The sequence below is a fragment of the Malus sylvestris genome, chromosome 16, assembly GCF_916048215.2.
Source record: "Malus sylvestris chromosome 16, drMalSylv7.2, whole genome shotgun sequence".
Classification (NCBI taxonomy): domain Eukaryota; kingdom Viridiplantae; phylum Streptophyta; class Magnoliopsida; order Rosales; family Rosaceae; genus Malus; species Malus sylvestris.
The window spans coordinates 16300974-16313143 of NC_062275.1; the positions used below are offsets into that span (position 1 = coordinate 16300974).

Sequence of the window (12170 nt, forward strand, 5' to 3'; positions counted from 1 at the left end):
CTACTTCTTTTCCACTTGTTATTTCTGCTCATTAGAGTTCGTCTGTATAGCAGGAACATGTTAATTCTTAAGAAAATGTTCACATGGCAATCAAATTCCTAGTTCCCACCATAGAATTTCGCTTGATTGTAATATGCCAGTTTTATATGCTTATCTAGTCTATGCGTACACGTTCTCGTTATACTTTGAAGACATTTGCAATTCTGGAGTACATTACTATTAGGTTTGTTTCTGATTGTTTTTGTCATCTTTGTTAGGGCATTCAATGAACTATGGTAGAAGAAGAAAACTAAAGTGAAGCAACGTCAGACCGATATCATTTTGTTTGTTTCGCGAACTAATGTGCTTGACGATACAAGTGTTTAGGCAACGAGTATTTTTCTTTTTCTTCGTTACTATTTTGACAATTAATCTATTGAAATACTTTAAGATTCAATTATATTGCTCAACCTCGTACACCATGATGATAAGACAGGAAAAAAAATCAAACTAAAGCAGCCTTGCAAATTCTTTGTTCTAAGGTCCAGAAAATAAAAAATAAAAAATAAATGAGAAAAGCTATAAAGCACCTTCACCCATTCCGTATGCAACTTAAGAGGGCAAGTGGTGAGGCAAGCCATGCCCACCTAAATGCTCAAGCAATTTAAAGCATGTTTGATATTAGCATGACGTTATTCACATATTTTTTTTTGACAAGTGTATTTATTTAGTTAATATTTTTGTCCAATAGCATAATTCATGTAAAGATCTCTAGCGCTCGTGGATAGCACGTTAATTTTTTACTTTTTGATATAAGACTGCACATATTATATTTTAGTTCTCGAGTTAAACGGTATGTTAAAACAGTGCTGATGGATCCAACAAAATACATCAGTAGGAATTCCAACTTTTAAAGTGAATACGTATTTGTAACGGTTAAATCAAATTTCAATAATCTAGATCCCTAGACTTGATGGATTAAGAGGAAATCTTTTCCCAAAACAACAAAAGTGAAGTCGGAAGCAAACTCTGTAAAAACAGTTTCCAATCCCGTGTACCTCTCCCACCGGAATGCCGCCACGTCATTTACCCGACCCAGTGAAGCTATAGACTCATCTGACGTGGATGCATCATACACCGTTCATGCAGTAGCGCCTGAGTCGTGTGAGGATTTGGAGGGAAATCTGGGAAAATTAATGTAGACGCATAAATGCAAAATCTGCAGAAAAAAAAAGGAAAAAAAATAAAAGGAGAAAAATTGGAAATTATAAAATACATACGGAGAAGAAAGTCTCTGATTTTGGAATTTACAAAGTGGCAATTGCATATATTTACAATCCAAACCCAGCCCCCTCTCTCTCTATCTCTCTCCGTCTGACCCTACCTATCTTTCTATGATTGGGAGAATTGCCACGGCGATCGGACGTCTTCAATCGGCGGAGTTCCGGTGACGGAATTCCAGGGCTCTCCGGCGAGGTAAGATTTTCGTGAAATCTTCCTTTGCCCTTTCAATTGAACGGTGTCGTATTTGGGTTCCGTGAGATTAAAGTAGAAGCATTTAGGATATTTTTGGTTCAGATCTGGCGTGCTTTGATTAGGGTATTTTTGCTATGACAGAATTACGGTTTCTGTGTCGGATTTTGCTGAATTTGGGATGAATTGAAGGGCGGGGTTTTTGAATTAGGGTTTTTTTTTTTTTTTTTTGTTTTTGTTTTGTTTCGGGAGGTTGATGTAGATGGACGAAGGTGTGAGATCTGTTGGCCCTTCTGGGGTTTTGGTGAAGAAAAATTCTTCAGGTTGCTTAATTGTTAGGAAGAAACCGGAGAAATTGAGTGGCGCTGTTGGTCCTTCGAGTGCTCGTAAGGTTTTCGAGCCGAAAGAGAAGAAGAGGTCGAGGTTGGTATTGAGCGAATCGGGGTCTAGTGATGAGATATTGGCTCGTCCTCGTAGAAAGGTGGGACCTGAAACTACACGGGTTTGCAATGGTTTAAGAGCTGTAGATAAGGGCATTGCTGAAAATAGTGAGTTTGGTCAAAAGCGGGAGAGATTGGATCCAGTTAGGCGTAGTGAGGATGGCATGATTGGTAAAAGTTATTTGGATGAGAGTGGTGGAAAGAGAAGTAAGTTGGAGGTGTATGAATTTGATGAGTATGATGAGGAGATTTCGAGAAGGAAACGGTTCAGTGATGGGGTAGGTGAGTTTGGGGGAAGAAGGTTTTCAGGAGCGATTCCTGTGCCACTAAGTGGCATTAAGAGGGAATGCGAAACTGGTTCAAGTAGACATGTAGTTGACAAGAGGAAGAATTCGTACTTTGACAGGACGAGTAGCTTGAACCGAGGAGATCATACTGACAGGGGAAGGTTTGAGATGAATAGGGATGGAGCTCAGCTACCCTTATTGAGAGACAAGTTCACAGGTCAATCAGAGGAATCCATTAGGCTACAGGGTAAAAATGGTGTTTTGAAGGTCATGGTGAAGAAGAAAAAGAATGCGGGTGGGCCACTGGAGAATTTTCGCAAATCTGAAGAAAATAGAAAGGCTCTGAGGAGTGAAGATATTGTGAAAAATGCTATCATCCCTCCTTTTTACTCAGAACCAAAGCTTCCTGAGAAACCAGTTTCAGTTGTTAGGCCATTGAAAAACCATCCGAATGTACGAAAATCATTGCCGTCTTTGAACAGTAAGGGCTCCGATTGGGATTCAGAGGATAGTGATACATCACTGAAACAAGGACCAAAGAGTGTCGAAGCCTCTAAACCTAGGAAGATGGTGGTTTGCAAAGATGAAGGTGGTCCTTCATGTGAAAAGACTCCTCCAACCAGAATCAAAGAAGGTAAAGTTAAACGTGGTAGTGGCACAGAGAAGCAAAAACTACGTGAACGAATACGGGAGATGCTGCTGAGTGCAGGCTGGACAATAGATTATAGGCCTAGAAGGAACAGAGACTATCTAGATGCTGTGTACATTAACCCAGCAGGTACAGCTTACTGGTCCATCATTAAGGCTTATGATGCGCTTCAAAAGCAGTTGGATGAGGAGGAAATTGAGGCTAAACCTAGTGTGGTTTCACCTATAACTGATGATGTACTTAGCCAATTAACAAGGAAAACTCGAAAGAAGATTGAGAAAGAAATGAAAAGGAAACAAAGGGTTGATGATGAGGATGAGAATGCGAGAGGAGTCCGTACGAAAAGATCTACAAGTATCAAGCGTGATCAAGGGAGCATGGATAGTGTTAGTTATGAGGATAAACTAAGCACCTACTTAAAGCAGGGTGGTAAGACGTGTAAGAGTGAAAATGGTTTGGCCAGTGTGAACTCAAATCATCTACATGAAGGTATTGAAAAGCCATCTTCAGGATCAAGTTCGCATATGCCACATGGAAGGAAAAGTAGAAAGGTTGGAAGGTGTACTTTGTTGGTTCGTGGTTCAAAATATGGGGTTAACTCCGAAAGTGATGGCTTTGTTCCATATACTGGGAAACGGACTTTGCTTTCCTGGCTGGTTGACTCTGGAACTGTGCAGTTGAGCCAAAAGGTGCAGTATATGAATCGCCGAAGGACTAAAGTAATGCTGGAGGGGTGGATTACAAGAGATGGCATTCACTGTGGTTGCTGTAGTAAAATCCTCACAACTTCAAAATTTGAGATTCATGCAGGAAGCAAGTTGCGCCAGCCATTTCAAAATATATGTTTGGACTCGGGTGTTTCCCTTCTGCAATGTCAGTTAGATGCGTGGAATAGACAAAAGGATATTGAACGCATTGGTTTCCACTCTGTAGAAGTTGACGGTGACGATCCAGATGATGATACTTGTGGCATCTGTGGGGATGGTGGGGATTTGATCTGTTGCGATGGCTGTCCATCAACATTTCATCAGAGCTGCTTGAATATACAGGTATGTCGCATTATTTCTCTGCAGAGTGCAGCATATATTGGCGCTTTCTTTATTTTCACCAGTCCATGTTCTGTAAATCTTTTCTTTTGTGATATATTTTGGGCCATTGGGTTATTTTTTCCCTTCTACATATTATGTCCGATGAAGTGAGGTTTACTTTTGAAAGAAAAGGTTAGAGATTGTAGTAACATCTTTAAGTTTGTATATGCATTGTGGCATTGGTTGTATGTTTTTCTGGCATGGGAAATGCTTGTTTGTAAGTCTTGACACTATTGAGAGATTAATATATGAATTTTATGGATCAATGGAGGGAGAGATTGAATGATCTGAGTTAGCTCCAAACACTTCTGATGCTCTTTATCAGGATTGTAACTCATATATGTTTGGAAAGGGAGACTGCCTTTGTGCAGTCATGCTTAAACTACTTTGCTCTTATGGTTGAGCTTTTGTGTTTCAATTGTAATTTTGGTTGTTGTGAGTACATCATCAGTTCAATGACATTGCATGTAAATTTTGGAAAGGAAAATCTTGTTTAGATGTGTTCTGCCTCACCAAGTTGTGGATACATTGATCCAGTTTACTATAGACGCAAGCTAAAACAGTGTTAGTGTTTGTCAACTTATTTTTTTGTAGTTTTGTGAATTTGCAAAATGATTTCATTCTGATTGTACACTCATAATTAGGTATTAATACTTTTGTTCTCATTGCAGATGCTTCCTCCTGGTGATTGGCACTGTCCAAATTGTACATGCAAGTTTTGTGGGGTAGCAAATGAGAATGTTGTGGAAGAGGATGATATAACTGTTGATGCACTGCTCACTTGCAGCCTCTGTGGGAAAAAATGTACTCATCATTTGTTTCCTTGCTTCTGAAATTTTTAGCATCTGCTTATATAATTTCTTTTCTTTCCACTGCTTTCAGATTCACTGCTTGAAAAATGATTTTCTGCTTTTGCAGGTCACATATCATGCTGTCAGGACATGGATGGTAGTCCTGCTGCTTCTCCTAGTTTAGACTCTTCCTTCTGTGGGCAGAAATGCAGAGAGGTATCACTTCTTTGCGGTTCCAGAAATTTTATTGACTTGATAATTGATATGTATGCACGTGAGGTGTGACTGTAAATACCGAGGTTCTTAGGATATGAAATTATAAACTAATAATGCCCACTTGGGGGGTAATACCTAAATTTTCTAATAAATTCCGGCTTCCCATGTATTTAGGTCAGTCACGTAAGTTGACCACAATGCATGTGGTTTGTCACCTTGAAAAATATCAAGCATTATTAGTCATAGTAATTGTCATTGCCATTGGCCAAACCCTCTCCTGCTTATCCCTGGTCAGCATTAATTGCCCCCAGGGAGATTCCTTTTCATCTCTATAGCAGCCGCAGTTCTACTCTCAAGAATTAAATGGATGTAAAATATAACCTCTATGCAAACATCAACAGTCACAAGATAAGATGTCGTCCCGCCAAAGATGGTAAAATTGATGTATCAGTATTTCAGGGTTGATTTATTTCCCTAGAGGGCTGTCCAAGTTCCTGGAATTAGGGAACATGTATAATCTAATTTTGGTTTTGAGCTCAAAACGTGTGAGTAAGATGGATGTGTTTTTGTGATGTCAATGATATTTCCATCAGATATAGCCGAAATTGTAGAAGGATCAAAGGTAGCTTTTTCTTTGCCCCTAGAAACCCAACTACCACATCCAGTGTAAACAAAAGTAGAGGAAGAAGTACTTAAGTAGAAAACAGAGGAAGAAAATGAATGCCTTCTTGATGTCTGGTTACCGAGTGAAGATTTAAAATGCTCTTGCTTTTCAGTAACTGGGGATTTGATTACCACGGAATTGATGCAACATTGAACTTAAAGTTTATTCACAATTTTCATATTTAAAGAAATTTCTCCTTGTTTTGTCACTAATGTTTCCATCAATGCCGATATTTCTACAAATACGAATGAGCAGTATTTCCATAAATATTGACATTTTATCCTTGTCAGCCATGAAGGTGTTTTTTAAATTAAGCAAAGGTTTAAGATTTTCTTTATGAATTACCTAAATGTCAATTTATGAAGTGTTATAAAAATGTAGAGGTCGGTAAACTGTTTGTGAAATAATCGTGTTTATTTTTTTTTCCTGTTATGACCTTGTTCCAACTTCCTTGACAAAGTTTCATATGTTTTAGATTGATGTACAAATGGCATTTTTCTTCCCATGCAACCTCTTATAACTTTTGTGCTGTCCTTTTTAGGCACTGACTTTAACTTTAATTTTGTTGTTCTTTAGCTCGTTGAGAATTTGAAGAAGTATCTTGGCGTCAAACATGAACTAGAATCAGGATTTTCATGGACACTCGTTCATAGAACTGATGAAGATGAAGGGTTCCCTCAAAGGATCGAATGCAATTCTAAGCTAGCTGTTGCTTTGACTGTTATGGATGAATGCTTTTTGCCTATTGTTGACAGGAGGAGCGGCATCAATTTAATTCATAATGTTCTTTATAATTGTGGGTAAGTGCTGATCTCCATTGTTGATTTAGTTGACAGCTGAGAAAGTTTGCTTTTCAACTATTTGATTTTCATGAATAAGACCTGGTTACCTTATCTGGACCTTGACACACCAGATTGAAGGTGGGGATCTTAAATTTTTGAAGTTCTAGATAAATGTCTGTATATGTTGTGTTGTGTTACATTTACAAATGATAATGTGCTTGGCTTTCCAAGGTTAATAAATTGCAAACTTGGTACCAAGCATGCTGTTATATGATTTTTTTAAGGCTGTTGGTTTTTTGACTAATGAATTGTTTTGGCCCATTTTCTTCTTAGATCAAACTTCAATCGACTGAACTACAGTGGCTTCTACACCGCTATTTTAGAGAGAGGCGATGAAATAATTTCTGCTGCATCAATCAGGTACATTCTCATATTTGATAGCTATTTATATCTTAGTTGTTAACTTGTTATGCATGCAGTTTTTCATTCTTAGGCTGCATGTTTGCTTCTTTACTTCCGTTTTATGGATTGCCCCGGTCTATCCTTTTTTTCAGTTTCTCCAAAGACTCATTGGGCCATGGGTTATTTTTACATTTTATCAGAAGGATTATTAGACATATGAGTTAGTGTATGAAGAGGTGTAAATGTAGGAAATAATGGAAATTGAAGTAATTGACAGTTACGTCAGCCTTTTGGAATCTCTTTTTTGTACTTTTTTTTCAAATATTACTGGTATATGTTTGATTTTTAGTATATTTGATTGACAAACAGGGTGCTCTTTACAATAGTATATGCATGTTGGTGTGTGTGTATGTGTAATGTGTGTGTGTGTGTGTGCGCGCGCGAACCCCTTCTTGAGCGCGATCTCACTCAACGGTAGCGATAGCGGGATCCATGTCAATAACATATCAGTAACACGTCGACAGCTGAATAAAGAATATCAACGGCTGTATAAATATCAATAATATGTTGTTGATATTGTTGTCAATAATTCTATATTGGATCTCACTCCAATTACAGTTGAGCTTGATAGCCCTTAAGAAAGTCCTTGTGTATATAATTATATACTGTTCCATTGAGGGATCCCTCGAATTACCTTAGTTGAGGAATACATTGTGGGGCTCGCTTCAGATTTTATTTTAAGGAACCATATATTTTATGCATGCGTGACAATGGATTCAGACCATTACACTGTTTGCTATCTATAACTATATGAGGGAAGACCTCTCAAATTGGTAATGGCAATCTATGGTTCGCTTTTCAATTATCATGAAAACAAATTCTTTTAAATTATGAAATCTGCTTCTGGTTAGGTTTCATGGTACAAAGTTAGCAGAGATGCCATACATCGGAACTCGCCACATATATAGGCGACAAGGGATGTGCCGTCGGCTTTTTTGTGCCATTGAATCGGTAAGTTATGTGAGCCACGCCGTTCTGGTAGTTTTAATTGCATGAAAAAGATATTCAAAATAATTCCAGCTCTCCGTTGTGGTGTTACCTGCTGTGTTTTCTAAAAGGCTTTTGATTCGTCTTGTTCTTTCCATTTTGAAGGCTCTATGCTCTCTCAAGGTTGAGAAATTGGTTATCCCTGCAATTGCTGAACTCATGCATACATGGACAGAAGTTTTTGGTTTTATTCCTGTTGAGGAATCATTCAAGCAAGAAATGAGGTCAATGAATATGCTTGTATTCCCTGGTATAGACATGCTACAGAAGTTGCTAGTGGATCAAGAAAATGAGGGGAACGGGACAGCAGACCCAGGTTATCTTTTAAACTTGTTATTTGCTCTTCCTTAATCACAATATTAGCCTGTTCTCTGACATTGATTTTTTTGTCGATCCTTGTTTTTTTTCCTTTGCAACAGGCATAAAGCAATTAGAATGCAAAGGCAAGGATTTAATAAAGCATGGGAGCGGAAGCAAATCAGATAGTGGTTCACCTGCTACTATTGATCATCATGGATCTGATGAAACCAGTTTGCCTCATCTTAATGAAACAGTTGATGAAGCTGCTGCTATGGTTTCTGGTTCTCGATGTCTCGGTGTCTCCTTAAATGATAGTCCTGTGATGAGTGGTTCTTTAGATGGTTCTGATGAACATAAAAATTTAGATTCCACTCAGAGGAGTGTATCTTCTGACTCTCTTTTGGGGGCTGAATTACCTCGATCTACTTTGGACAAGGACTGCCCTGTTGATACAAGCCACAAGGCTGTTGCAACAGAAGATAAGCCAGTGCTGGATTCTCCTGGTGGAGATAAAATTCAGTCTACCTCTCAGGGTCCTGGTGAGGCTCCAGTGATAGAAGATGAGCCGGCGGTGGATTCTCATGTTAAAGATAAAATGCAGTCTACCTGCCAGGGTCCTGGTGAGGCTTCAGTGATAGAAGATGAGCCAGCGTTGGATTCTCCTGTTGAAGATAAAATGCAGTTTGCCTCTCAGGGTCCTGGTGAGGCTCTAGCAACAGAAGATGAGCAGGTGCTGGATTCTCCTGATGAAGATAAAATGCAGTCTACCTCTCAGGGAACTGGTGAGGCTCTAGCGACAGAAGATGAGCCAGTGCTGGGTTCTTCTCTTGAAGATAAAAAGCAGTCTACCTCTCAGGGTCCTGGTGAGGTTCTAGCGGCAGAAGATGAGCCAGTGCCGGATTCTCCTGTTGAAGATAAAATGCAGTTTACCTCTAAAGATGCTGCTGTTTCTTTGAATGACACTTCCATGATGAGTAGTAGGTCGTCGGATAATTCGAATGAACTTAACATCCAGGTTTCAACCAAGGGGGCCACATCTTTGGACTCCGATCCAGGTACCAAGTCAGCGGAGTATGCTTCTGATGTCAACTACCAGTCTTACCCTGACATAAGCCATGATGAAAAGGTGGAAATAGAACCAGTTTCAGATTCTTCTCTGAAAGAGAATTATTCAAAATCTTTGGAAGAAAGTGCTTTGGATGATTCCCATGAAGAGAATGTTGATGCTTCCTGTCTTCAGCCTATTCCTTCTTCAGGAGAAACTTTCGCCAAGAACCATGCTGAGGAGGTTAATGGAAATCAAGATTCCAGTTTCTGTGGTGCTAGTGAGAGTTCCTTGCTCAACAATTGTGATTTAAATATTCAACTTGATAGTAAGGCTAAAGACGAATCATATGTCGCTTCAGAAGTCGCGTCTGATGCAATGCAGTGTGAAAAGAGCATTCCTCATGCATCTAGTGATGGTTCCAAGGCTGATTCTGGGAAAGCTGAATCTGGTTCTGTTTGATATATCTACGAAATCTTTGCTGAGTTCAGTATGGCGATCCACAAATATCTCTCAATGCAGGAACCTCTCATTTCTTCACAATTCTGCGGGGCATTGGAGATAAAGGCAATGCCTGACTCGGATTGCGTGAATAAGCAGAATTGATTACAACTACAAGGAATTTGAAACCCTTTGCCTTGTTTTAGTATGGTTTTAAGGTTATAGTTCAAATTAAGTGGACTTGAAGATTATTTTTTATCCTTGGAAGTTTCAAGATGTGCGATGTTGCATCTAGGACGGTGTCATGTACTATTAAATCAAAATGGATGGTAGTGCTGTCGAACGCCACATTGAATGTCTTGTAATATACCGATGCTGCTTCATTGTGTGTGCATCTGGATCTGCTTGATGTGAGAGGTTTGGGCTTTCTCCAATGTCAGCTCATGACATGGCGGTAGGTGGTTTCAGAAGATTATTCAGCGGATTCTGTCATGTCATTTTAAGCTTTGTTCCCAGTGCCGCTGCAGCAGACAACACACCTCAGCTGCAGTTTCGATTGCCCAACTGTTTGGAAGCATCGAGTTTCTGTATTGTCAGCTTTGCTCAGATAAGCTTCTCATTCAAAATTTGAATGAAGAGGAGAAAGGTGATCTGCTATCGAACAGAGTTGTTCCCGTGCATTTGATGACGAGTTTCCATAAAATGTCTGAAGCACTCGTTGGATCTGTAGATTTATTGGACGGAGTATTCGCATTGCTCGTAGGTTCATAGGAGCACTTATTTCTGTGCATACGGGGTTGTTTCGTTTTTTACTTTAAAACTGTTCAAGTTTTGTTCATTTAGCTACTCTTGTCAAGGCATTGTCAATTTTTGTTGTCAAACTAAGTCATTCATGTTACATTGTTACCTCAAACTACCTGCTTTGGTTAGGCATGTTGTGGAATTATTAAATGAGCTGTCCTTGTATCATCTTTCGCAATTTGATTCGGAGTTGTGCTAGCGATGGCCTCCCGTGCACTCATGGATGGCTATCAACCGTTGATGCACTGCATCGCAGGACTCCCCTCGTGGTCACGCGCACAATTTGGGGTCATTCGTCCGGCTGTGTGGATATGTATAATTAGATGTCTCCTGCAACCCAACAGGCAACAGCCGGTTGCTTGTCCATTAGTTTTATTTAAGTAAAGCGACGTTGGTGCATGTGACGAAATGTCCCTCTGCCTTGAGTTGAGTTCATATAAAGTGCTTACAAGCAATTGAAGGAAACATTATTTCTCTATTCGGATTTGAGTAAGAGTTAGAAATGCAGAGGGAGGCAATGGACATGTACACCGGCGTAGTCCCTTACCTCTATGGGGTCCTTTGCCGCCGTCTCAAGTGTCGACGGAGATATCAAAAGGCGGAGGTTCAAGAAGAGGAGCGGTGCGGTTTAATTAACGGAAAGGCTCAGAGATGTGGAAGAAGAGTTGTGGGGATTGCAGCCATAATTTCGAGGTGGTGGAAGAACAGTATGTCTGGTGATATGGTTTGGACTTGAAGTGTAAAATAATACATGATATGAAGGTTTCAGTTCATATGTGGATTGTATTATTTAAATTTTGCAAAGTAGAGGGTAAAATTCTATCAAAATGCTCACTTGTCAAATTATTGTGGTTGATGAAATTTATTGTCTTTTCCTTTGAACCGTGGAACTTGACAATTTCCTTTATTCGTAAACCGTTTTATTTGAGATTGTTTTTTTAAAGGATAATATAAGAATTGTGCTCGATGATGAGCTTGTATTGATATAACCCTTACAAAAAATATAACCCTTATATAGAACTTTACAAGTAGAGTTTGAGTGAAGAACAAACTCTTCAAAACAAACCAAAAGATAAATTACAAAAAATATAAATTCAAAATATTAATATACAATCTGTTTGAATTCAAAATATTAAAACAGCTAAAGATTAGATTGAGGCGAGCCTTCCTGTTGACTGATTCCATTGTTATCTCCTTTGATTGTTGTGGTGGGAACGGAGCTTTTCAAACGTGGTTTATCACACCCCCGCAAGTTGAGTGTTTGCGGGTGAACGGGAAGCTTGGAGAGATGGTAATGAAAACAATAAGAGAAATCTGCAAGTTGATCTTGCGTGGCAACATAACCAACCTGCAGCTCATGGCGTGTGACCTTTTCTCGAATATAATGATAATCAACTTTAACATGTCGTGTTCGGGCATAGTCAGAGTCGGCAAAGGCAATGAGTGTGAGAGGTCCACGTTTATACACAAGCAGTGGCGAATCCAGAATTCTAACATGGGGTGGTCCCAATGTAAGACATCAAAAACAAATTAAGGGAAAATAACATTAAAAAGTTAAACATTAACTTTTCATCCATAAATCATGGTAAAAACAACATAAGAAGTTACAAAATTTAAACATTTTTTTTAACAAACGATATCTACACCAAAGGGGGAGGGGTGGGCTTAGCCTCACAATGGGCTAGTAATAATGTGGTTCAGATTCGCCTTTGGTGAGAATTGAACCTAAGATCTCTCACTTACAAGTGAAGAGGAATATTACTAG

The 12170-nt window shown here is 39.2% G+C and overlaps 1 protein-coding gene across 1 annotated transcript; it reads left to right on the top strand.

Annotated features, from left to right (window-relative positions):
• Positions 1-1207: 1207 nt before the first annotated feature.
• On the top strand, positions 1208-10573 carry LOC126607297 (uncharacterized). The gene is made up of 8 exons (XM_050274841.1): positions 1208-3877; positions 4588-4720; positions 4835-4923; positions 6164-6387; positions 6703-6789; positions 7683-7782; positions 7924-8134; positions 8238-10573. The coding sequence occupies exons 1-8, from the start codon at positions 1715-1717 to the stop codon at positions 9623-9625; spliced, it is 4395 nt and encodes a 1464-aa protein (XP_050130798.1). The 5' UTR covers positions 1208-1714; the 3' UTR covers positions 9626-10573.
• The last annotated feature ends 1597 nt before the right edge of the window (positions 10574-12170 follow it).